The sequence below is a fragment of the Adiantum capillus-veneris genome, chromosome 10 (genome assembly GCF_014529385.1).
Source record: "Adiantum capillus-veneris isolate H3 chromosome 10, ASM1452938v2, whole genome shotgun sequence".
NCBI classification, from domain to species: Eukaryota; Viridiplantae; Streptophyta; class Polypodiopsida; order Polypodiales; family Pteridaceae; genus Adiantum; species Adiantum capillus-veneris.
Window position 1 is genome coordinate 150756616 of NC_140940.1, and position 23388 is coordinate 150780003.

Genomic DNA, 23388 nt, shown 5'->3' on the forward strand with positions numbered 1-23388 from the left:
ATGTATCCTAACTGTGGAAGGTTCAAACAAGACGATAGAGTTTGTGGGATTGTTTTTACAAAAGGGTCATTGATGTATGATAGTGTAGGAAATTTGGATGTTATTATTATAATTATTATAAATTACCAATTGAGAAACTCCACCAAAGCATCCTTTGCCACTAACTGTTTTGTTTGTTTCCTAAGAGTTTTGACACTTTGCATGGAGTGGATAATGTAAATCATAAATAAAATCTTTCGGTGTTTGAAGGTTTATTGGTATTGCATTTGGAGTTATTTCTTTTCAAGGAAGGCATCAAAATCTCAAAACTAAGTGTTGCCTCTGTTTTAAGTTGTTGCATATGTGCAATATTTTTCATGTTTTTTCATCTCATTATGTGGAAAATGCTGAAATTTTGTGGCTTATGTACACATAAACAAGTAGATTTGTGCGGCTCTTTATGCATGTCTACGAGTGATTAAGAACTAAGATTTTGTTACAAATTTAAGAGTTTCAATGGTATTAATAGTGTACTCTTTTGGTTTGCACCAACATATGGATCACATATTATAGTTGCTATTTTAATTCAATTCTCTATACACTTCGATTGTCATGAAAAGCTGATGTTATGATGCTTCATCATCCGCCATTTCTTATCTATGGTAGGATCTAAGTATATCCTTTGTAAAATTTTCAGCTTGGTGTTCAAACTAACAATTTCGTCATTTAGATCCACCTGGTTGGAGAGGCCCACTTAGTACGCATGATGTAGTACACATTATTGAAAGCTTTGAAGTTGTTAGGTAAGGAACATCAATGAAGCACAATGCTTTTTTATATATTTTTTGGTTATTGAACTTATTGTAATTAACCAGTTGGCTTGCAGGAATCACTATTATCGTAATAACATTTTAATGGAAGTGCATGAGTTTTGGGGAGGACTCCAAGGATACTTTCATATCAGTGTGGCTTTGAATCGTAATGTAGGTTCAACTCACATACGGGTTCGCGAGCTTGGAGATTGCTTGCCGGCCAATGCAGAATACTCTTATAGAGATAGATATGAGAATTGGAGGATTGTATTATACACCCTATATGAGGGGCGTCGTCGTTTTGGTAGGAGCGTTTGTTTTGTGGGTCCATGGGTTCTACAAGTACCAAATGCAACATCCCAAAGGCTGACATTTTGAAGTTGTAGTTGCTTTGTTAGTTAAGATTTAGTGGCTTTCAAAAAACTTCTTCTTTAGAGACGAATATAAGGTTATGCTTACAACGACTACTTACAGTGATGGAAGTGGATTGTTTTTTTCTTTTAGTCTCCCTTTCTCTCTCACTCACTCTCTCATGTGTAGTCTTTAAAATTTATGCTCTATAGTTGTTATGTTCATTTAATTCTCTATGCACATTCTATTGTCGCATAAAGTCAATGTGCTTTAAACCATTACTGCACAAAGTCAATGTGCACAAAGCATTATTGCACATAATAAAGCATTTAAGGTATGGTTCTCACTACCCTGAATTGGATGCATAAAGAATACTTACAAATGTTATCCTTTATAAGAAGGGGAGAGAGGGGGTTACACAAAATTGAATGATACTCCTTCTTGGCCGCAGCAACGTGTGGGTCACATACTAGTACTCTTTATAATGCAGGTTAATCTTTTCAAGCTCAAAGAGCCCCTCCACGTGTTGATCTCTCCATTCTTCCTCAAAAAACACTGCACGACAGCCAATGTTCTGATCACATTTAATGGATTGCATGAGAAGAGACTGCGCCTACACAAACACATACCATATTGACCATGTGAAAGTGGAGATATGATGTGTGCGCGCTACAGGAGCTGCACGGGAAGGGACACACTATCTTTGTGCACGCAGAGACTTGTCACCTCGGTGTGTGTGAAACCAGAGATACGTTGTCTTTGTGCGCACAGAGACCTGTCACCTTGGTGTGTGTGGAACCAGAGATAGAGAGAGAGATTACACACTTCCCATAGGGTTTGGCCCTTGCAACTTGCCCCTCTCTAGAGACTATCCCCCAATTGGGCCTCTGGCCTTGACGCCCCTCGTCGAGAATGCATGATCATTTACGGACTATGCAAAGGGTGGCTATTTCTCAGAGGTAGTAGCTGTTCATAAGGAAATGAGGAAGATGCACATTGATCCAGATAGGGTTGCATACAATTCACTGGTGGACCTTTATGCCAAGCTGGGAAAGCTCACTGATGCTCTTGTAGTGTGCACTCAAATGGAAATGGCAGGACACTGTATTGGATGCATTTTGCAAGCAAGGAAAGCATCAAGATGCATTGAAGCTACTTGAGAAAATGAAGTCACCGCCCAGTGCGCGGTGTGTGTGTATTGTCCGTACGTGCACAGTGTGGACTCTACATGAGCTCTTGAGCCACTGAGTGTCGGCAGAGACTTGAACGATTACCTGAGCCTGCAAAAGTACATGCATGTTCACAAACTGCTAGTTGTGTGTGTGTGTGTGTGTGTGTGTGTGTGTGAGAGAGAGAGAGAGAGAGAGAGAGAGAGAGAGAGATTAGAAAATGTTGCACAACGTTGCCTCCACTATGTGAGGCCTGAGCTTGTGAGAGGATCGACGTCGTCATCATCAACTAAATCAACTAAATCAACCAAATGTAGCTCTTGTGCATGAGGCAGAGAATTGTCCTTCATCACCTTGGAGAGAGAAACTAATCATGCCTTGATGAGTGTGCATGTGAGTGACCAATCAAGCCTACTGCTACGCCCACCTTCAAACCACCTCTCCCTCTTAACACTAGGACTCTCAGAAGACCCCTGAGCAAGGCTGGACGAAGCCCTAACCCTCTCTCTCTCTCTCTCTCTCTCTCTCTCTCTCTCTCTCTGTGTGTGTGTGTGTGTGCAGTTAAACATCCAGGTGTCTGTGTGTGCGCAACTACAAAAGGAGAAACATAGGACTCTTTCTATACTCACAGAGAGTCGTCGAGGTCCATAGCAGGTCGAGTGCTTGCTAGAGAGAGAGAGAGAGAGAGAGAGAGAGAGAGAGAGAGAGAGAGAGGTGGGGAGGGACTCCTTGCCATTCGAGTCGGCAAGTGGGCAAGATGCAAACATTACAAGCAGTGAAGGCAACCAACAAAGACGAGCCGCAAAGACGAGGTGAGGGCAATTGGCAAGAGATTAGCGAAGGCAAGCGGCAAGCATGGGAGGCGGGGCGAACGACAACCCTCAAGTTAAACTTTAAGGTTTTCCCAAGCATTATTTACGTTCGTGTTTCGTGTTTGCGTTTTCTTGCCGTTGAAAAGGGCAAATTACCAAAACACCCCTTTGATTTGTGAAAATTTCCAAAATGCCCCTCAAATTTTCAAAATTCCCAAATTTCTCTAGAAAAATAGGTTTTCATAGGAAGACTAAGTGTCTTCTAGTAGGTAGTTTGTGCCTTTTCAATTCTTAAGGTCAAAATGAAAAGTCATCATTGCCTTCTTTTGCGAGGTAATTTGTGCCTTTTCATTTCTTAATTATGGTGTTCTTAAGGTTCAAACACCCTCTGATTTGTGGAAATTTCCAAAACTCCCAAAATACCCCTGGTTATGAGAGTGAATTTCTCCCAAAATTACATGCTAAGCACTCCAAAATGGATCTCAATTGTCAAAAAGGAATTAAGACTAGGATGCAGGTCGAGTGCTTGAGAGAGAGAGACAGAGCGAGAGAGGTGGGGAGGTACTTTGCGAGCAGCGAAGACAAACGCAATTGGCAAGCAACTAGCGAAGGCAAGCGGCAAGCGATGGTGGCAGGGGTGAGTGGATTTAAGGCAACGAACCCTCAAGTTAGATTTTAAGGTTTTCTCGATGCATTTATATTTGCATTTCGTGTTTGTGATTGCTCTAAACCGGTCTTTTTGCCATTGCATTTTCCTTTGGGTTTCGTGCGTGCGATCACCTTATGGTGTTCGTAAGGTCAACATGAAAAGGGAAAATTACCAAAACACACCTCTAATATGTGGGATATTCCCAAAATGCCCCTCAAATTTCCAAAATACCCCCATGAATTTCTCCAAAAATTAGAAAATTTGTAGCTTTTCATAGGAAGACTAATTGTCTATCATACAAGATGCTAAAACTAGAATTTGAGTCATAATTGCGTTCTTTTGCGAGGTAATTTGTGCCAAATTACATGCTAAGCACTCAAAACGGATCTCAGTTGTCAAAAAAGGAAGTAAGACTAGGAAATTTTGAAGAAAAAAATATCCCCAATATTTTGTCATAAATTCCCAAAATGTCCTTCAAATTTTCCAACCAAAATACCCCTAGTTGAGAGAGTACATTTCTCCAACGATTGTTTTTTTGTAGCTTTTCATAAGAAGACGATTGTTTATCATACAAGATGCTAAAACTAGAATTTTGAGTTGGTTATGTATGCTTTGGGGATTCGTTATTTTTAGACATAAAACCCTTCTTATGAGAGCTAATTTGTGCCAAATTACATACTAAGCACTCAAAAACGGATCTCAATTGTCAGAAAGGAATTAAGACTACGAAATCTTGAAGAAAATCACCAAAATGGACACAAGGGTATTTTTTAAATTTGAGGGGTATTTCGAGAATTTCCACAAATTAGAGGGGTATTTTGGTAAATTTTCCATATTAAAATTTGTTAGGCGGGAATACACTAAACCGATCTTTTAGGGCAACAATGTTTTTTCCGAAAGCACTGATGACAAAGGACACAATGAAATAGGGCAACCCTTTGCTATATTTGGAGATTTTTACATTAAAGAGTTTCATGCGTGCTATCACCTTATGGTGTTCTCAAGGTGAAAATTAAAATCTCAAGGTAAATATTAAAATTTGTTAGGTGGCATTACACTAAATCGATCTTTCAAAGGGAACAATGCTTTTTCTCAAAGGACTGATGACGAAGGACGCGATCAATCAAGGCAAACCTTTCGCTATATTTGGAGATTATTTTACATTAAATTCCTTTAAGTTTCATGCATTATATCACCTTGGGGTGAAATTTAGAGATAAAACTCAAGATTCGTAGGTGGGATTGCACTAAAGTTAGGATACTTTCGTCCAAAACACCGGTGCTTTGAGTTTCATGGGTGCTATCACCTTTTGTGGGTGCTATCGCCTTGAGGTAAAATTTTAGAGGTGGATCTCGAAATTCATAAGTGGGAATTTCGACAAATTAGAGGGGTATTTTGGTAATTTCCCATATTAACATTTGTTAGGCAAGAATACACTAAACCGATCTTTCAGGGTGACAATGCTTTTTCTCAAAGCACTGATGACATAGGGCACAATAAATTAGGGCAAACCTCCACTATATTTGACCACGAGCCACCTCTCTACACCTTTGCACCACACCTTTGCACCATAGCCTTCGGGGCCATTTGGACTGCTACACCTACGTTCTATCACGTTGCCATGATGTCTAAATTGATTATACATATTGCACTGCTAAAAGACGCCCAATGGAACCTCATCTCAACATCTCTAAGCATCAGGAAAGTGCATGATTCATGGTCATGAGAAAAGCCTCTCTATATTTAAAAAAAAACACATGAAACATGCAATTCCTAGCCTTGTGAAGCATAGAAGATAGAGAGAGAGAGAGAGAGAAAGAGAGAGAGAGAGAAGAGGTCGAATGGAACCTCATCTCAACATCTCTTAACATCATGTGCATGATTCACGCTCATGACAAAAGGGACTCTATATTTCTAAAAAACTACATGGGACATGCAATTCCTAGCCCTGTGAAGTAGAGGCATAGAGAGAGAGAGAGAGAGAGAGAGAGAGAGAGAGAGAGAGAGAGAGAGAGAGAGAGAGAGAGAGAGAGAGAGAGAGAGAGAGAGAGAGAGAGAGGTTTGGAGCAATCAAGAAAATTTGTGCCAAAAACTAGCCTGAATATTTTCTTTTTAAGGAAACCCAAGTAATTCCTCATACTATAGTCGCAAACGTAGAGTCATTACCTCATTGCGTTATTCTAAGAAATATTTCATGAGACAAAGAAGGCCCCTTCACATGTCCACATGTCAATCAATTGGACTCTTCCTCTTAATCACGGGCAACATAGCTGTCAAAAATGGAGAGGGAAATGGAAGAGCCAGTCTATTGCAATGGGCAGGCAATTCTGATAACCAATCTACCAAACTTCAAGCTTCCTCTCCCACTTAATGTATGTAGCCATGATAAACACATTTTCTAGCACCATAGAGAGAGATAAAAGAGGCCAAATGTAACCTCATCTCAACATCCCCTACTATAAAAGGCATTCTGTATTTCCAAAAAAAAAAACCACACGGCACATGCAATTCCTAGCATTCTAAAGCATAGATAGATAGATAGAGAGAAGGGGGGGGGGATATATATCTATATTTATATATATAGACATACATATATATATATATAGCTATATATATATAAATATATATATATATATGTGTGTGTGTGTGTGTGTGTGTGTGTGTGTATTTATAGAGAGAGAGAGAGAGAGAGAGAGAGAGAGAGAGAGAGAGAGAGAGAGAGAGAGAGAGGCAGAGCGGTCAAGAAAATTTGTGCCAAAAACTAACCCCAACATTTGCTATTTCAAAGGAAACCCAAGTGATTCCTCATACTACAGTGGAAAACATAGAGCTCCTTACCTCATTTAGGTCGTTCTGAGAAATATTGCATGAGACAAGCACAAGCAAGACCCCTTGAAACTCTTGCTCTTAGCGTAGTAGTCAAAAATGGAGTGGGAGCGGGGAGAGGCAGTCTATTGCAACAGGTCAAGAAACTCTAATAACCAATCTACCAAACTTTAAGATTCCTCTTCTTCTTCATGCAGGTAGCCATGATGTATTGAGGGTATTTCATGCTTGCATTTGGTAGTAACTAAAATGATAAAACTTATGCACTCATTATGAGCTTAGTGTTTTCTTTGTTGCTTGACAGAAGCATTTATGAGGACAAGGGACACATTCCTTTGTCTTTGTGAATCTCCAAGTCATTCCTCTCATGTGCGTGCACGCCAAAAGGTTGAACGAGATTATCGATGCCAACTCGCTATACATCGTACGATATACTTGACAAGTAATGCCTTGCCATGCTTAACAAATGACCATGGTTGTGGTAGGAGTCCCTCCACATTTGTGGAGGGTTCTATCCATGGTGATGTTACAATTCCACATATCCCTCTACAAACAGTCATGCAAGGACAAGGACGAAGACAACACACTCTTTTATGTTTGGATGTGACAAGAAGATATCGTCGACAACGGGCAAGGCAACGTACCTCCAACATAAAAGAGCATCGCCATCAACATGACGGACACTTTTGCCCTCTCATAGATGCTCAAAATGAGGAACAGGTCCCATATGTTCATGACACATCACTTGGAGGAATTGCTTGCATTCTACATGCTTATCCCTGTATAGGAGGTGTTTACCCTTCCATGCTACCATTGATACATGTCTCATTGCCTACAGATCATACAAGAATCATGTCCTCCTTCTATGAGTTTTGTGGTGCACGTCTTTGGCCGTGTGAAATGAAGAAGGAAGATACACCATCAATGGGAAAATATTGTTGCAAAGGTGGAAAAGTATCCCTCTTTCCTCTTGCAAGACTACCAAATGTATTGGAGAGGCTACTCAATAACAGTGATGCTTTGAGTAGGTCCTTCAGAAGAAACATCAGGAGTTACAATAGTGTAATGGTATTTGCATCTCTTGGAGCTACCATTGATGAGACATTGATGGGTAGGTCTGGTGCATATTGCTTTCGTGTACATGGCGGTGTGTACCATCGAATTGGTTCTTTGCTACCACACGAAGCAGGGGTGCCAAAATTTGCACATATATATGTATATGATACGGAGCATGAGGTTCGGAATCGTATGAGTGCCTTGGATGGTTTGAGTTTGTCCACTCTTGAAGCATTATCAATGATGATGCAATCATGTGATCCATATGCGAATGCCTTCTAAAAATGTTACGTGACAATCCTAATGTGGAGATCAAAATAACAATTTGTGAGAATAGAAATACTTCCGAGCAGTACTTGATACCTGTTGGCAATGAGGTTGCTGCAATTATGCCAGGTCAAGGGGATGTACAAACAACTGGCCATCGAGACATTTTGATACATTGTCAAAATGGAAGGCTACAAAGGATTTCAAATCTACACATGTCATACATGCCACTATTGTATGTTCTTCTCTTTCCACGGGGAGAAGATGGATGGTATATCAAGCTTCCTTATGCTCATGTGCATGAACCTTTGGATGCCTTGGCTGGTCGACAATGTGTCACTCAAAGAGAGTACTATGCATATCGACTACAGGTTCGTACTCATATGGAGTCATGCTTGCTTCGTCGGGATCGTTTACTTCAACAATTTATGGTTGATGCATACTGTGCCATTGAGGAATGTCGTCTTGCATGGGTCCGTACAAATCAAAAGATGTTGAGGGTAGAATTGTATGAAGGGTTGGTTGACATGGTGAATTTTTCTAGGAGTGATGTTGTACTTGGACAATCTGCAGGTCGAAGAATTGTCTTACCCTCATCTTTTATAGCGGCCCTCGGCACATGTACCAATTGTATCAATATGCAATGGCAATTGTGCGTGCAAAGGGAAAGCCATACCTATTTATCACATTCACTTGTAACCCTAAATGGCCAGAAATAAATGAGGCACTACTTCCAGGACAGGTTTCCTCTGATCGACCAGATATAACCGGGTTACCAGGGTTTTCTTCTTGAAACACTCGAGCATGATGAAGTAAATCTTAAAGAAAGATATCTTTGGGAAAGTGGTGGCTTACATGTATGTCGTGGAGTTCCAAAAGAGAGGTTTGCCACATTCTCATACATTATTGATTTTAGATCCTCGATGTAAGCCTCAATCAACATTTGACTATGACAAGATGGTTTGTGCAGAGCTGCCAGATAAAAATCGATTTCCAGTGCTTCATGATATCATTGTTAGTTGTAACATTCATGGACCATGTGGTGAGTTCAATCGTTCATCTCCTTGCATAATTGATGGCCGGTGTATTAGAAAATATCCATGTTCATTTTTGTGAGCAAACAAGCATGGATAATAATGGCTACCCCATTTATGTGCGACGAAACAATGGCTTCACCGCCAAGGTTAGGGGTTCTACTATTGATAACCGATGGTTTGTGCGATATAATCCTATTTTGTCAACACTATTTAATGCACATATCAATGTTGAGGTATGCTCTACAATTTCAGCTGTCAAGTATGTCTATAAGTACATCTACAAGGGGCATGATAGGGCAACTGTAAGATTCCATACATCGGTACGTGATGCACAAAGGGAGAACATTGATGAGATAGACATGTACACAAATGGCCACTATGTATCTGCATCTGAGGCTTGCTGGAGAATTTTTGAATATCCTTTGCACAATGACGCACCAGTTGTTCAGAGATTGAGCGTGCATGTTCCGGCTGGTCGAATGGTGACTTTTCGAGATAATGATAGACTTAATGATGTCTTGCAAAGGGACAATGCAGAGAAGACCACTTTGACAGAGTGGTTCACATGCAACTTGGAGAATCCTGATGCAAATGATAGTTTGTACATTGATTTTCCTCAAAAGTGGGTGTGGAATTCGGGTTCCAAAAAATGGACAAAGAGACGTCGTGGGGACACTATTGGGCGGATATATTTTGTGCAGCCCTCTGCAAGTGAACGATATTATGTTTGTAAAGGATGTAAATCATTTGAGGATCTAAGCTCCGAAAATGGTGTATTGTTTCCAACATTCAAGGCAGCATGCATTGCAAGGGATATCTTAGAAGATGATGGGGAATCGTTCGGATGCATGGAGGAAGCTTGCAGTACACATATAGGCTTGCAATTGAGACATTTGTTTGTGACTATTCTATTGTTTTGTGAACCCTCCTCCCCTCATCTCTTGTGGGAAAGATTTCGATGTTTTTTGTCTGAGGACTACCAACACATGTTAGAGATGAGATATGAGTCGTTAGATGGATGTACACAAGTTGCTCAAGGGTATGCGTTGAGAGATTTGCATAACATTCTTGGTACTTTTGGACGAAGTCTAGCTGAATTTCCTGGACTTTCAATGCCTGATGAGCGCTTTGTGACACGTGATGAAAATAACTTGCTTTTCCAAGAGCAATGCCTTGACACGATACAAGAACTATCCATCACGTGAAATGGAGCAGACTCTAAATAAAGACCAAAGAATTGCTTTTGAGGAAGTCTTGCATGGATTGACTATTGATGGTGGGGCTATTTTTTTCCTAGATGGCCCTGCAGGGACTAGGAAAACTTATTTGTATAAATATTTGTTGTCACGCGTGCGTGGAGAAGGAGAATTTGCATTGGCCACAGCATCTTCTAGTATTTCAGCATTGCTATTGCGAAATGGACGCACTGCACATTCTAGATTCAAGATACCCTTGGACCTTGATAGTTGCAGCACATGCAATATCCCTGTTCAGGGTCAACTTTCTGAATTGCTTAGAATGTGTAAGTTGATTGTGTGGGATGAGGCTCCTATGATGCATCGATATGCCTTCGAAGCTTTGGACAGGTCTTTGCAAGATATCATGTGCTCAAGAAATCCATTTGGTGGAAAAGTGTTGCTTCTTGGGGGAGATGTCAGAAAAATCTTACCAGTGGTGTTCTAGGGAGCGCATGCTGACATTGTTGATGCTACACTTTGTCGATCGCACTTATGGAATCATGTGAAGATCCTTAAATTGGCACATAACATGCGTGTGGGAGGTGGTGATGTTGCAAATTCTACCTATAGAGAATGGCTTATGGATGTAAGAAATGGGACTTTGACAATCAGTGATGAACAGATGATAGAAATCCCCCGTCACATGGTGCTTTCTTCATCTTCAAAAATTGATAAAGATGTGGTCCATGCAGAATACTTCAAAGAGCGGGCCATCCTTGCCTTAAAAAACTCTGAAGTTGATATTCTCAATGCTAAGGCCCTGTACACAATGAAAGGTGATGTTGTGCAATACTTTAGTGCTGACTCTCTGGTGGAAAACTCGATGCAAGATCCTTTCTTATACTCTGTGGAGTTTTTAAATAGTCTCACCTTGGGGGGTGGATTTCCAACACATTGCTTGGGAGTTGAAGATGAATGCCCCAATAATTCTATTACGAAACATTGATCCAAATCGAGGTCTATGTAATGGGACACGCTTGGTGTGCAAGGCATTTCATGCAAGAGTTTTGGAGGCATAAGTTATTACAGGCACATGGGTTGGCACTTGGGTTTTCATCCCTCGAATATGTTTTGTGCATTCTGGTACAAAGTTGCCATTTGTTCTTAGACGGAGATAATTTCCACTTAGATTGGCATTTTGTATGATGATAAATAAGTCACAGGGCCAAAGCATTGCCATGTTGGGCCTATACCTGGTGACACCGGTCTTCACTCATGGACAATTGTATGTTGCATTGTCACGTGCCAGTTCAGCCGCTAGAGTGAAGATTCTCCTACGTGACGTTGATGTAAACAAAACAACTGCACTAATAACAAACATTGTGTACCATGAGATATTAAACAATGCTATATGAAGATTCTCCTACGTGACGTTAATGTAAACAAAACAACTGCACTAACAACAAACATTGTGTACCATGAGATATTAAACAATGCTATATGAAGGTTCCAATCCTTCTTTCTATATAATGATAAATAAGTCACAGGGCCAACCTGGTGACGCCGGTCTTCACTCATGGACAATTGTATGTTGCATTATCACGTGCACGTTCAATTGTTGGAGTGAAAATTCTCCTATATGACGTTGATGTAATTTACAAAACAATTGCAGTAACAATACCATGAGATATTAATCAATGCCATATGAAGGCTCCAATCCTTCTCATCATTGTCTTCTTCTTTGTATATGTTTCAAATCATAGACTATTTCATGAATTAATTTTCTATCTCTCTCCATTACATTGTCTATTTTTTTGTTTCCATTTGGGTATAAAGATCATGGATCGGTTTTCTTACATCTCCGAGGTGTCCTTTCTATTAAATGTGTAAGATCATCCACATCCTGGTAGTTTTTGTCCACCATTAAGACATTATGTGGAGACTTATTGTGTTATCTTTGGGACCTTGATTTTTTTTTCCCATTATTTTAAGCAGAGCCACATTTTTGGTGTGCGCCTTTGCCGCACAAAAAAATTGTTAGGACCATCCGCAAGCACTACAAGACCAAGTGTGTGTGCTTGAAATTAGGAATTCCCTTGGCATAAAGTAAGACTCATGGTTTTTTTGTTTCCTTATGTGTTACGAACCTTAGGAAGTTGCCATTATCGATATTTTACATTGCGTATTTGGCATACTTCTCCGACGTTGAGTACGGTGTCTACTCAATAAGGAAGGAGTGTGTGTCTTCCCAAGATGAAGATGATGCTCAGTGGTTTGCTAGATATGAAGGATACTCTATTCCCAATGATTGGGAGTACCTCCAGAGTTCTAGATTTGCTGATTTGATCTACCAAATCTACTTGCCTAAACAACTTGCATGTTTGGCAATACCATACATAGCTACAATAACTGGTACGTGTAAATTATTGTGTTTGGAGCTTCGATTGTATTATTCCAAAAAAAGTCTCCCTTTTTACTACTTTTGTTTGTTAATCCAAGAGATAATCAACCTTGGGATGGAAAAACGGTCCTTAATTTGGGAATGGAGAAACTCCAAGCTGATTGCCAATTGCATGATGAAGCAAGCTACGTTAATTTTGCCTCTTAATTGATTTGTGGCACAATAGTGTCATTGATTGTGTTTGTTTCTATGACAAACATATCATCAACTTTGCCATGTTTGTGATCCATTTTAGGCAATTTTCTTTGAAGATATGGATACATTTCTAAATGTCTTGGTGTTTATTATGACTTTGTAATTCTATGCAGTAGAGTTTTCCACTTGCTATTTGAGTTTGAGGGATCCAATATATTAGGTTCATATCTTAGAGATCTTTGTTTAAGCATAACAATTATATGCATTGATCCTCACATTTGTGACAGGATATATAGGTTGCTATGTTGAGAGTGTGTGTGTGTGAGGGAGAGAGAGAGAGGTGTGCAATAAGAAAGAGAGAAAATCATGCATGTTGCATGAAGAAAACTCTAAAGTCTCTTTGTGTCTTTTCCTGAACTTGCACCTCTTTTGCTTTGTGTAGATTATGTTTTTTTTGTATGATAAGATGTTACGTTCGTAATATTGTGCAAGGGATTGCTTCCTTCGTGGTAGTTGACACAAAATTCAGCTTTATATGCATTGTGATGTACTTTTTAATGGTACATCTATGGAAAAGAATAATAACAATGCCATCATTGAGACTAAGTCTGATGGTATTGAGTCTACTCCTCCAAGGTTTGCCAATGTTCGAGCGGCAAAGAGAAGTGCTCAATGTGTGGATCCTCTTCTGTTAATCCTATGGTAAATGATGGGAATCACGAACTCATGGCTGTATTATGGAACTTCTTTACCCATAGTGAGTCTATGCAGTTGGACTTTGAACGACACTTGGAAGCAATTTTGGACGTGACTCAGCAAGCGAATGGCCAACAAATTATTGACCTTCGCAATGAGGTGCGTTTATGTGCACAACGCTTCAATGGAGGAATCGCCTAGGTTGAGGAGAACCAATTCAACATGTTGGTGCGTATGGAGCAACAATTTGAATCAATGCAAAGCTCACACATGCCCAATAGGGAAATCCATATCCAAATTGATGCACTGAAGGACCAAGTCCTTGCTCTGGAAGGAGAGGTAACCCGGCTCAAGGTCCATCTGAATTGATTGAATGCGTTGATGACAAAGATGGCTCGATCTTCTGATGGTCGTGCCATATAGCAACGTTCAACCTTGGCTACTAGAAATATTGAAGCATGTACTTCTGTGTGTTAATTTGATTCACTGTTTTGATGTATTAGAGCATACCTTGCTTTGAACTACGTTGGTAGGATAAATTAGTGAACATGTTGTTTTGTTGGTTTTATACTTGTGTTGCTTGATCTACATGGCATGAAGCCATAGAGTATACTTAAATTAAGTTTTGAGTCCTTAGTTGAGATGATATTTTTGTCAAAACAATATGAGGTACTACCTTTGAGGCTTGGGGACATAAGGTAGCATGTTGTTAGACAAGAGGCTTCCATCATTACAACTATGCTTAGCTATGTGAGCTTCAAGGTTGCAATTAGGACCATTGAGACCCTGTTGTGATGTGTATCCACAAAGTCTGTATAATGTATCCTAATCGTGGAAGGTTCAAACAAGACGATATCGATAGAGTTTGCGGGATTGTTTTTACAAAAGGGTCATTGATGTATTATAGTGTAGGAAATTTGGATGTTATTATTATAATTATTATATATTACCAATTGAAACTCCACCAAAGCATCCTTTCCACTAACTGTTTTGTTTGTTTCTTAAGAGTTTTGACATTTTGCATGGAGTGGACAATGTAAATCATAAATAAAATCTTTCATTGTTTGAAGGTTTATTGGTATTGCATTTGGAGTTATTTCTTTTCAAAAAAGGCATCAAAATCTCAAAAATAAGTGTTGCCTCTGTTTTAAGTTGTTGCATATGTGCAATATTTTTCATGTTTCTCATCTCATTATGTGGAAAATGTTGAAATTTTATGGCTTATGCATGTATACGAGTGATTGAGAACTAAGATTTTGTTACAAATTTAAGAGTTTCAATGGTATTAATAGTGTACTCTTTTGGTTTGCACCAACATATGGATCACATATTATAGTTGCTATGTTGATTCAATTCTCTATACACTTCGATTGTTATGAAAAGCTGATGTTATGATGTTTCTTGAATGGGGTTGAAATATTGTATTTATAGATGCCACATCAAAGAAGGCATTGGATAATATCTACATTTAGCTAGATGCTTCATCATCCGCTGTTTCTTATTTATGGTAGGATCTAAGTATATATCTTTGTAAAATTTTCAGCTTGGTGTTCAAACTAACAATTTCCTCATTTAGATCCACCTGGTTGGAGAGGCCCACTTAGTACGCATGATGTAGTACACATTATTGAAAGCGTTGAAGTTGTTAGGTAAGGAACATTAATGAAGCACAATGCTTTTTTATATATTTTTTGGTTATTGAACTTATTATAATTAACCAATTAGCTTGCAAGAAGGGGACTACACAAAATTGAATGATATTCCTTCTTGGTCGCAGCAACGCGCGGGTCACATACTAGTGTTGTTTAAGTGTTGAACGTCCTTGTCTTTCCCTCTTTTTGTTTGAGTGAAAAACTCCACACACACATACACTTTCTCCCTCTCAAAATTTTTGTTGTCAAAACAATCCAAGGTGTGGTTGTGTCCACTTTTAAAAAGGAGGGGATAAGTCAAGTACCTACTACTACCTTGGTGACTGCAGGGTAATTGAGGTTTTCTCTATTACGGCTGACGCCCTCTCGTGTGCCTCTTGGTGGCACTGGAGTTTTTGGTATGCCCACTATAGGCTTGTACTGTATTGAAAAGGTAGGGGTTACCTTCAACTGCCAACTTGCGCCACCCAGGCTGGCCGTCACTGCCATGAAACTCGCCATCACTGCTGCAGCAGATTCAGTGCAAGTGCTACTCCCATCGTGAGTGCGCACACATTAGCTTGAGATTGTATGGGTCGTATCAATAAAAGGCTGGCTCTACTTCTCCATAAGCCAGCATGCTCGTCAATGCCAAAAATGGCAGAAATCAAAGGCAAAAACTCAACTACATGCCAAGGTAGTCATAGAATTTCTTTACCTGCTCAACTGCATTGGGTTCTCACCAGAGAGAGAGATGTGGTATCGAGTATGGCGTAGGTCTTGCTGATAGGAGGATTTCATTTGCGGCATGATAAGCTCAAAAGCTGCTCCTGCGCGAGTGTTCTTCCTCCATTGAGGTAAATTGCAGCTGACCTGTTTTGGGCCTTTCATTATTTAGTCTGCGAAACTTATTTGCTACAGTCACCCTTGTGTCCTGAGAGAGAGAGAGAGGCATCATTGTTTCCAACTTGAATAGAGGTGCCATGTTGCGATTCCCTGTGAAACACTGACGTTTACTTTCTCCACAGGTGCAAGTACCAACGACCTTCTACTCGTGACATTGGACAGCTCTTGAGGAGGCCAGCACAGGCTTCAGTGACATCAATCAGGAAGGACAACGATTAGAGGTGAGAAGTGATGCTAAGACTGTTTTTTTCACATGATTTTTTTTTCCTTCATTCCTTTCTTTGCATGTTGGTGACTGGGTAGATGCTGCCCCAAGTGCTACAGTTGGTTGCTTTGGATAGGCTATTTTTGACATGATTGCGCAATTGCACCAGGACACCGTAGTTTTCGTGGGTATGTGCCACAGGTCCGTGGTGCAATCTTTGTCTCCTTGCACCCTCTTCGTTTGCTTGTTTTTTTTATCGATCCAATCATCCTTACCTTCGTGAATGCATTGCCTCTCCGATGTGAAATGACTACAAAGCATTGTCACCTGCCCTATGAATCATTGTCACGAGACCATGTTATGTTCTTGTTTCTCTAATAGGTATCGTACATCATGTCATTCCAAAACCCTTTTGCATTTCGTGCCAGCTTTGGGACACCACCATTGCGTAGGCCGACTAGTGGTGCATTACAGAAACCGCAACACACAACCAACTCATGCTGCAACGGCGAATATGTCCAACCCGGTTCCGCGTCCGGCTTTACCTGTAGACTTGAATCAAATGTCCCAACCCCACAGGAAGAGGACGTGTTGAAAGGTTTGTCTCCTACGAGTCAAGCGAGCGCATTTTCACATCAGCGGGGACAAGCAACTATGTCAGTGAATGCAAGGCAATTAGTGCCATCCCACATCTCTCTATTGCCATCCCATCTCGGGGAGAATATTGCTCTTTCACATGCCGTTGTGGACGTTCAACACTTGCAGGCGATAGGAACTCCATCCAGAGCATTGAGGAGTCTCTTGCCAATGACTTTGTGCCCAACATACAATTGCTCACTGAAGTGTATGTGCCTGTTGAAGTGTCCATGCCTGCAATTACAATGGAAACTACATCCAATGTGCAATCCAAGAAAGGTCGCAAGTGTGGACAAAAGGCAGAAGACAAAGCAGCCACCAAGCCCAGAAAAGCTCCTAATGGTAGATTCATTGGGATCAACGTGCACAGGTGGTTCTCATGGAGTGTTAAAAGCATTATGATGACGAGCGTTGCTCATCAGATTTGTATCAGAAGATTAAAACCACTGAGGAGCAATGGATTGATATTGTGGCAATGTGCTCGTCATGAGGTCTCCTGGTCGATTGGCAGCAAGCCTATGAAAAGTACAAGCGTGTCAATGCTTCTTAGCTTATCGAGAAATTAGTGATTGGGAAAAGAACACGCCTTCTGGGAAAGACTCCTATTGGACCATGACGCCTGCAGAGCGAGTCGTCGAAGGGAAGTTTTCTCGCTGCAATTTTTATGTGGAGTTGTATAAACTCATGGAAATCAAATGATGTGCCCTTCAAGCAGTCTCCTCCTTGGCAAAGCCTATACATCCCTGAGCTGCGCAAAACCCTTTTGCCGTTACATGATCTTGGCCATCCCACATTCACATTTAGGAAGCGCATGTTGGAGTCCCTGATTCCCTGCAAAATCATGTTGTAGTTTCCGTAGCGATCACGCCAAGGTTCACTTTGCTCATTTCTAGACAAATCCATATTGATGTGGGTGCAATCTATGGCTCCACAATAATTGGGCATACCCCTCAGAGCTCTAAAGCCATCCTTTACGTCTCGCATCTCTGACTCTGTAGTTGGCCATTTGATAAGATGTCCACCTCTGTGGACTAGGGAGCGGACAAACTTGTGGATGAAGGTGGTGACAGTAGACCTTCCACAACCGAAAGCATTTGCCACATGGTAATGTGTGCTTCCAAACACAAGCACCATCACAGATATTGCCACCTTCTTCTCCACAATGAATATCCTACCAGGTAAGTTACAAAATCTGGCGGGTATGTCTTCTTGTTGCACATCTTTGCGAATGAGGTCAGTCAAGCTTTGTGAAGAGGTGGACAGGAAGCTTGAAAATCTCTCTCCACCGCCCTTCATCCACACGAGCCTAGAACACAAAATTGTTCCACCAATCAATAGATGAGCATGGCTTTATATAAGTACCATCGACCCAACGTGTCATTGAAGGATCCTTCATACAGAGGGGTGCGTTGTGCTGAGCTTACTGCCCACAAAAGAGGCAGATATGGGGCAATGTATTCCTCGAACTCTATCTGCTCCTCCTCAGTCTATGCATGAGGCCCCATACCATGCAAAGACTCCCACTCTTGAAGCAAGGCACACATGAAAGCATTTATCGATGGAATTGTAGCTCTCAAATGTTGCCTAAGATCCATGCCTCTGAGACCTGCAGAACATAATAATTCAGGATCAGCAAAAGATGGAAACTGAAGATATCAGATCAGCAAATGTTTTTGAACCAATCTAATTGCCTACACGGGTTCTAGATATGACATCAGCAAATGACGCAAAACGATGCAAGTACATAGAGGAGCAACAAATCACCAAAAAATTAACCCTGTCAAAACCAGACAATCAAAAGCAAACACCAGCCACTACTATATGGTTTGATTGTGAAGGCAACGAAGATATTGTCTTAAAGGTGGATGCTCACATACTTCTTGATCCAACTGTAAAATTATTATGTTTTGCAACCTGAACACCACCAACCGATAATTGGGAGGTCAATGTGAATCTTCCTCTATTGTATGTATGTGTGTCTTTGTATTGTAGTTTTCCTGTAATAGTTTGAGCCATTCTTGAAACTCATCAGTTCAGACATGTCGAAGGTAGACATTTTTTTGACGATGCAAGTTCTGCCACTGACACCATTTTATCGAGAGTAAAAGTATATGTTCATTATCCATATTTTCCTGATCAGAAATAAACGTTCGGATGCCTCGTTTGTTGTGTAGTTGCAAAGAGTAAGAAGAGTGTGAAAGGTACTGACAACTTGCCTATGCAATCCCTACTTGGATGGGCCACGGTGCACCATTCCATTCAGCAAAGCAATATTTTTGTTTCCAGGATTGGATATGTAAAGATGAGGCATTCAAAATCATTTGAACCAAACTAATCATCGGGTTTACAAAGCATTTGAACCAAACTAATCAATCAAACTTTATTATTTGTAAAACAGGACCAGTTTTCTTTTGCTTGTTCAATAGTATGTCCTTTTGATGTTATTTGTGGTTTTGTTTGCGGGGCGGGAGGGACTCTGGTGCAAACTAAGTGGGCAAGGGGTTCAAGTCCCCTACTCGTGGTTTTGTTTGCAGGAGGGGGGTTAGTAAGGCTAGTAGAATCACTGCAGAGTGGACTAGTTGCCTAACTAACCTTTCCCCAAGGAGAGCATGGCGTATCCACTCTGGTGCAAACTAAGTGGGCAAGCGGTTCAAGTCCCCTACTCTCCCATGCAGGTTGTCGTGGAGCGTTCAAGCTGAATAGATGTGATTTATGGAATGATTGCCGCACATGGAGCACAAATACATGCATGTGGGTGACATTCTAAAATCCATTGCATGCGGGCAAGCAAACACCAAGACAAGTTAATATCTATTGATGCATGTAGCTGACACTTGTTTTTAATTTTTGTGTTCATAAGAGGGATGGTTGACAACACCTTTCAGTTGGTGTCGTCCACTATCTTTTGGTCGCAAGTGGCGATCGCAAGGAGTCCGCGCAATGTTTCGTATCCGAATGGCAGCTTCTTCAAAGAAAACTCCTTCGGCACAGAAAACTGTGAGATTGGTTGCAGCCTTGTGCTTGGAATTACAACAAATTATTGACAAGGAAACGTATCTTTGCACTCTCAAGATTGCTCATACTAGCAGACGTCATGTCCATCAACTGCCTTGAATTACTGGCAACGTTGTGAGAGAGATGCCCTTAGGAGCTTTTGTAAATTTGAGAACACAACACAACACAATAAAATGATTAAAGAACAAAGTATTCTAAACCTTATCTGATGTTTTCAAGAGTTTGGAATACTGTCAAGAATTTGCAAATGGTTTTTGCGTGTCTGTCTTGAGGTTTTGTGAAGTTGAAGCTTGCACTGTTAAGTATGGAGCCTGATTTACCCTTGTAATTTTCTGTGGTAAAAGCGCACATTTGTAAGGCCCCCATTATGAGGAGAAGCCATCGTGCGTGAAGGAAAATCACTCACCGGAAACCAAAATTTTCACGGACAAAAATCAGGGGCAACTTTAAAGGCCTCGGGGGCGGAGGCCCCCGAGACTTTTTTTTTTGCCGGAATATTCTTTTTCGCCGAAATATTATGGCCGGACAGCGGCCGGAAAGTGGTCGAAAAACAACCGGTCGGTTGGCCGGTAGCCGATGGCCGATGGTCGATGGTCGGAAGTCAATGGCCAGTGGCCGGTGGTCGGAAGTCAATGGCCAGTGGCCGATGGCCGAATTCAATGTCCGGTGGCCAAATTCAAAAGCGGACTTGTCTTCTCAAGGGCGGCCACACATGGGCGGATTGGAGGGTCCGATTTGGACTTATTCGCACAAGGGCGGCTACACATGGCTGTCTCTCATAAGAGCGGGCAGCCCTTTTGGCCTATAAAAGGAAGCCATTTCTACACACATTTCATAGTGTGAAGTTGATGCAACAAGGTGAGTGTGAGGTGGTGAGAGTGAAGCAAGGCGGGAGCTCCATTAAGGGTATAATCCCTTTGTAAACTACTTCTTGTTTTGAAGTACTAAAGCCATTGAGTGGCTGCTTTCCCGTGGACGTAGCCCACATTGGGTGAACCACGTATATCGTGTGTACTCTCTCTCTCTCTCTCTCTCTCTACTCTATAATCTCGTGTATATAAATCTGTCTCTCTCCATTAAGTAATCTACTCAATTATCTATTTAGCTACGTCTTATTTCCTAACAACTGGTATCAGAGCAAGGTTTGCTCGTAGCTAAATTATCTCAAGGAAAGGATTCCTTGAATTGAGTGGGAGTTATGGCGGAGGAAGGGAAGCTCAAGATTGAGAAGTTCAACGGCAAAAACTACCAACATTGGAAGATGCAGATTGAAAACTATCTCTACCAGAAGGACCTCTATTTGCCACTAGGCGGTCTTGCGAAGAAGCCCGCAACAATGGCAGATGAAGCATGGATTGTCCTTGATCGAAAGGCACTGGGAACAATCCGGTTAAGCTTGGCGTCAACGGTGGCCTTCAATGTTTCAGAGATGAAGACCACGGAGGACTTGATGAAGTCACTTGACGACTTCTACGAGAAACCATCGGCATCCAATAAGGTATTTCTTATGAAGCGCTTGTTCAATCTAAAGATGGCAGAGAATGGTTCAGTTGCAGAACACCTAAATGACTTTAACACAAACATAGGTCAACTTCGATCAGTGAAAATCAATTTCGATGACGAAGTGCGAGCTCTCCTTATACTATCATCTCTACCGGATAGTTGGGACAGCCTTGTGATGGCTGTAAGTAATTCTATCTGTGGCACAAATACTCTTAAGTTTGATGATGTTGTGGGTGTTCTCCTAAGCGAGGAAATGCGAAGGAGAAGCACAGGAGAATCATCAAGTGCTGCACTATCAGTGGAAACAAGAGGAAGGCTTAAGGAGAGGTTCAAAAACCAAAAGGGTCGTGATCGCTCAAGGCGGAGCAAGTCACGCACAAAGTCAGTTCTTGAATGTTGGAACTGCGGCAAGAAGGGCCACGTCAAGAAGGATTGCTGGTCCAAGAAGAAGAAGGAGACAGAGTCTGAAGACAGCAAGCCAACATCGGAGGCCAATGTGGCAGGTAAAGTAGAGCAAGATGCTCTAATTCTCTCATTAGACAATGTGTCTAATTCCTGGATAGTAGATTCCGGGGCTTCATTCCATGCGACACCACACAAGCAACATTTCCAAGACTACACCAAAGGTAATTTTGGGTATTTATACTTGGGAGATGATGAAGCTTGTGAGATTGTCGGCAAAGGTACAGTTTCTGTCAAAACTGCTAACGGAAATGAATGGAAGCTTAAAGATGTTAGGCATGTTCCTTCTCTTCGCAAAAATTTGATCTCTACAGGACAATTGAATGATGAAGGTCACAACATTGCATTCGGAAACAAACGGTGGAAGATCTCAAAGGGATCTTTGGTGGTTGCCAAGGGTGAAAAAGTCGGTACACTTTACTTCTGTACTGTTAGCACGCAACCTTCAGCTTGTGCAGCAACTACAGAAGTTGACAGTGCGGTGTGGCACTACCGACTTGGGCATATGAGTGCCAAAGGAATGCAAATCTTTCAAACAAAGAAGCTTCTACCAGGTTTGAAAGAAGTGGACTTAGAGTTCTGTGAAGATTGTGTTTATGGTAAACAAAAGAGGGTAAAATTTCAAAAATCAAGAAATGAAAGAAAAAATAAAAAACTTGAGTTGGTTCATTCTAATGTTTGGGGTCCTGCAAGTACACCATCACTTGGTGGCTCATTGTACTATGTAACATTCATAGACGATGCGACTAGAAAAACATGGGTTTATGTCATGAAGAATAAATCCGATGTATTTTCCATATTTCAAAGGTGGAAAGCCTTTGTGGAGAATGAAACAGGTACCAAAGTTAAATGCCTCAGATCCAACACAATTAGGCTTGTCTTAAGCCTTGTGGCTGCTCATGATCTAAATCTCGAGCAAATGGATGTAAATACGGCATTCCCTCACGGTGACTTAGAGGAGGAAATCTACATGCTTCAACCAAAGGGGTATGAAGTAAAAGGTAAGGAGAAAATGGTTTGCAGATTAAAGAAGAGCTTGTATGGTTTAAAGCAAGCATCAAGACAATGGTACTTGAAGTTTGATCGATGGATGTTGGATCATGGATTCACAAGATGCAACTCGGATCACTGCGTCTACACGGAGAATTTGGGAGATGGGAAATTCATCATCCTAATGTTGTATGTTGATGACATGTTGATTGCAAGTGCTAACATGCAGGACATCAAAGACCTAAAAGAGGAGCTGTCCAAATCTTTTTCAATGAAAGATTTAGGTGCTGCAAAGAGGATACTTGGTATGAAAATATCAAGGGACAGGACGAAGAAGACAATAGAGCTATCTCAAGAAGATTACATCAAGAAGGTACTAGAAAGGTTTGCAATGCAAAATGCAAAACCAGTTTCTACACCTTTGGCTGGTCATTTTAAACTAACGAAGGATATGTGTCCAAAGACACAAGAGGAGATAGCCTATATGTCTAAAGTTCCATATGCTGCAGCGGTAGGTTCTCTAATGTATGCTATGGTGTGGACAAGGCCAGACATTGCACATGCAGTGGGAGTTGTGAGTAGGTTCATGGACAACCCAGGTAAAGAGCATTG

General features: G+C 41.0%; 4 protein-coding genes across 4 annotated transcripts; 3 read left to right on the forward strand and 1 right to left on the reverse strand.

Annotated features, from left to right (window-relative positions):
• Positions 1-9047: 9047 nt before the first annotated feature.
• Positions 9048-10163, forward strand: LOC147449864 (uncharacterized). The gene has a single exon (XM_086521639.1). It carries the CDS (start codon positions 9048-9050, stop codon positions 10161-10163), a length of 1116 nt encoding a protein of 371 aa, XP_086377765.1.
• Positions 10164-10725: 562 nt separating this feature from the next.
• On the forward strand, positions 10726-11142 carry LOC147449865 (uncharacterized). Its single transcript, XM_086521640.1, has one exon. The coding sequence runs from the start codon at positions 10726-10728 to the stop codon at positions 11140-11142; it is 417 nt and encodes a 138-aa protein (XP_086377766.1).
• Positions 11143-15546: 4404 nt separating this feature from the next.
• Positions 15547-16824, forward strand: LOC147449866 (uncharacterized). The gene is made up of 4 exons (XM_086522713.1): positions 15547-15756; positions 15850-15916; positions 16088-16186; positions 16599-16824. Exons 1-3 carry the CDS (start codon positions 15651-15653, stop codon positions 16182-16184), a joined length of 270 nt encoding a protein of 89 aa, XP_086378839.1. The 5' UTR covers positions 15547-15650; the 3' UTR covers positions 16185-16186; positions 16599-16824.
• Positions 16825-17008: 184 nt separating this feature from the next.
• On the reverse strand, positions 17009-19132 carry LOC147449867 (protein ANTAGONIST OF LIKE HETEROCHROMATIN PROTEIN 1-like). Its single transcript, XM_086522712.1, has one exon. It carries the CDS (start codon positions 18100-18102, stop codon positions 17353-17355), a length of 750 nt encoding a protein of 249 aa, XP_086378838.1. The 5' UTR covers positions 18103-19132; the 3' UTR covers positions 17009-17352.
• Positions 19133-23388: the final 4256 nt, after the last annotated feature.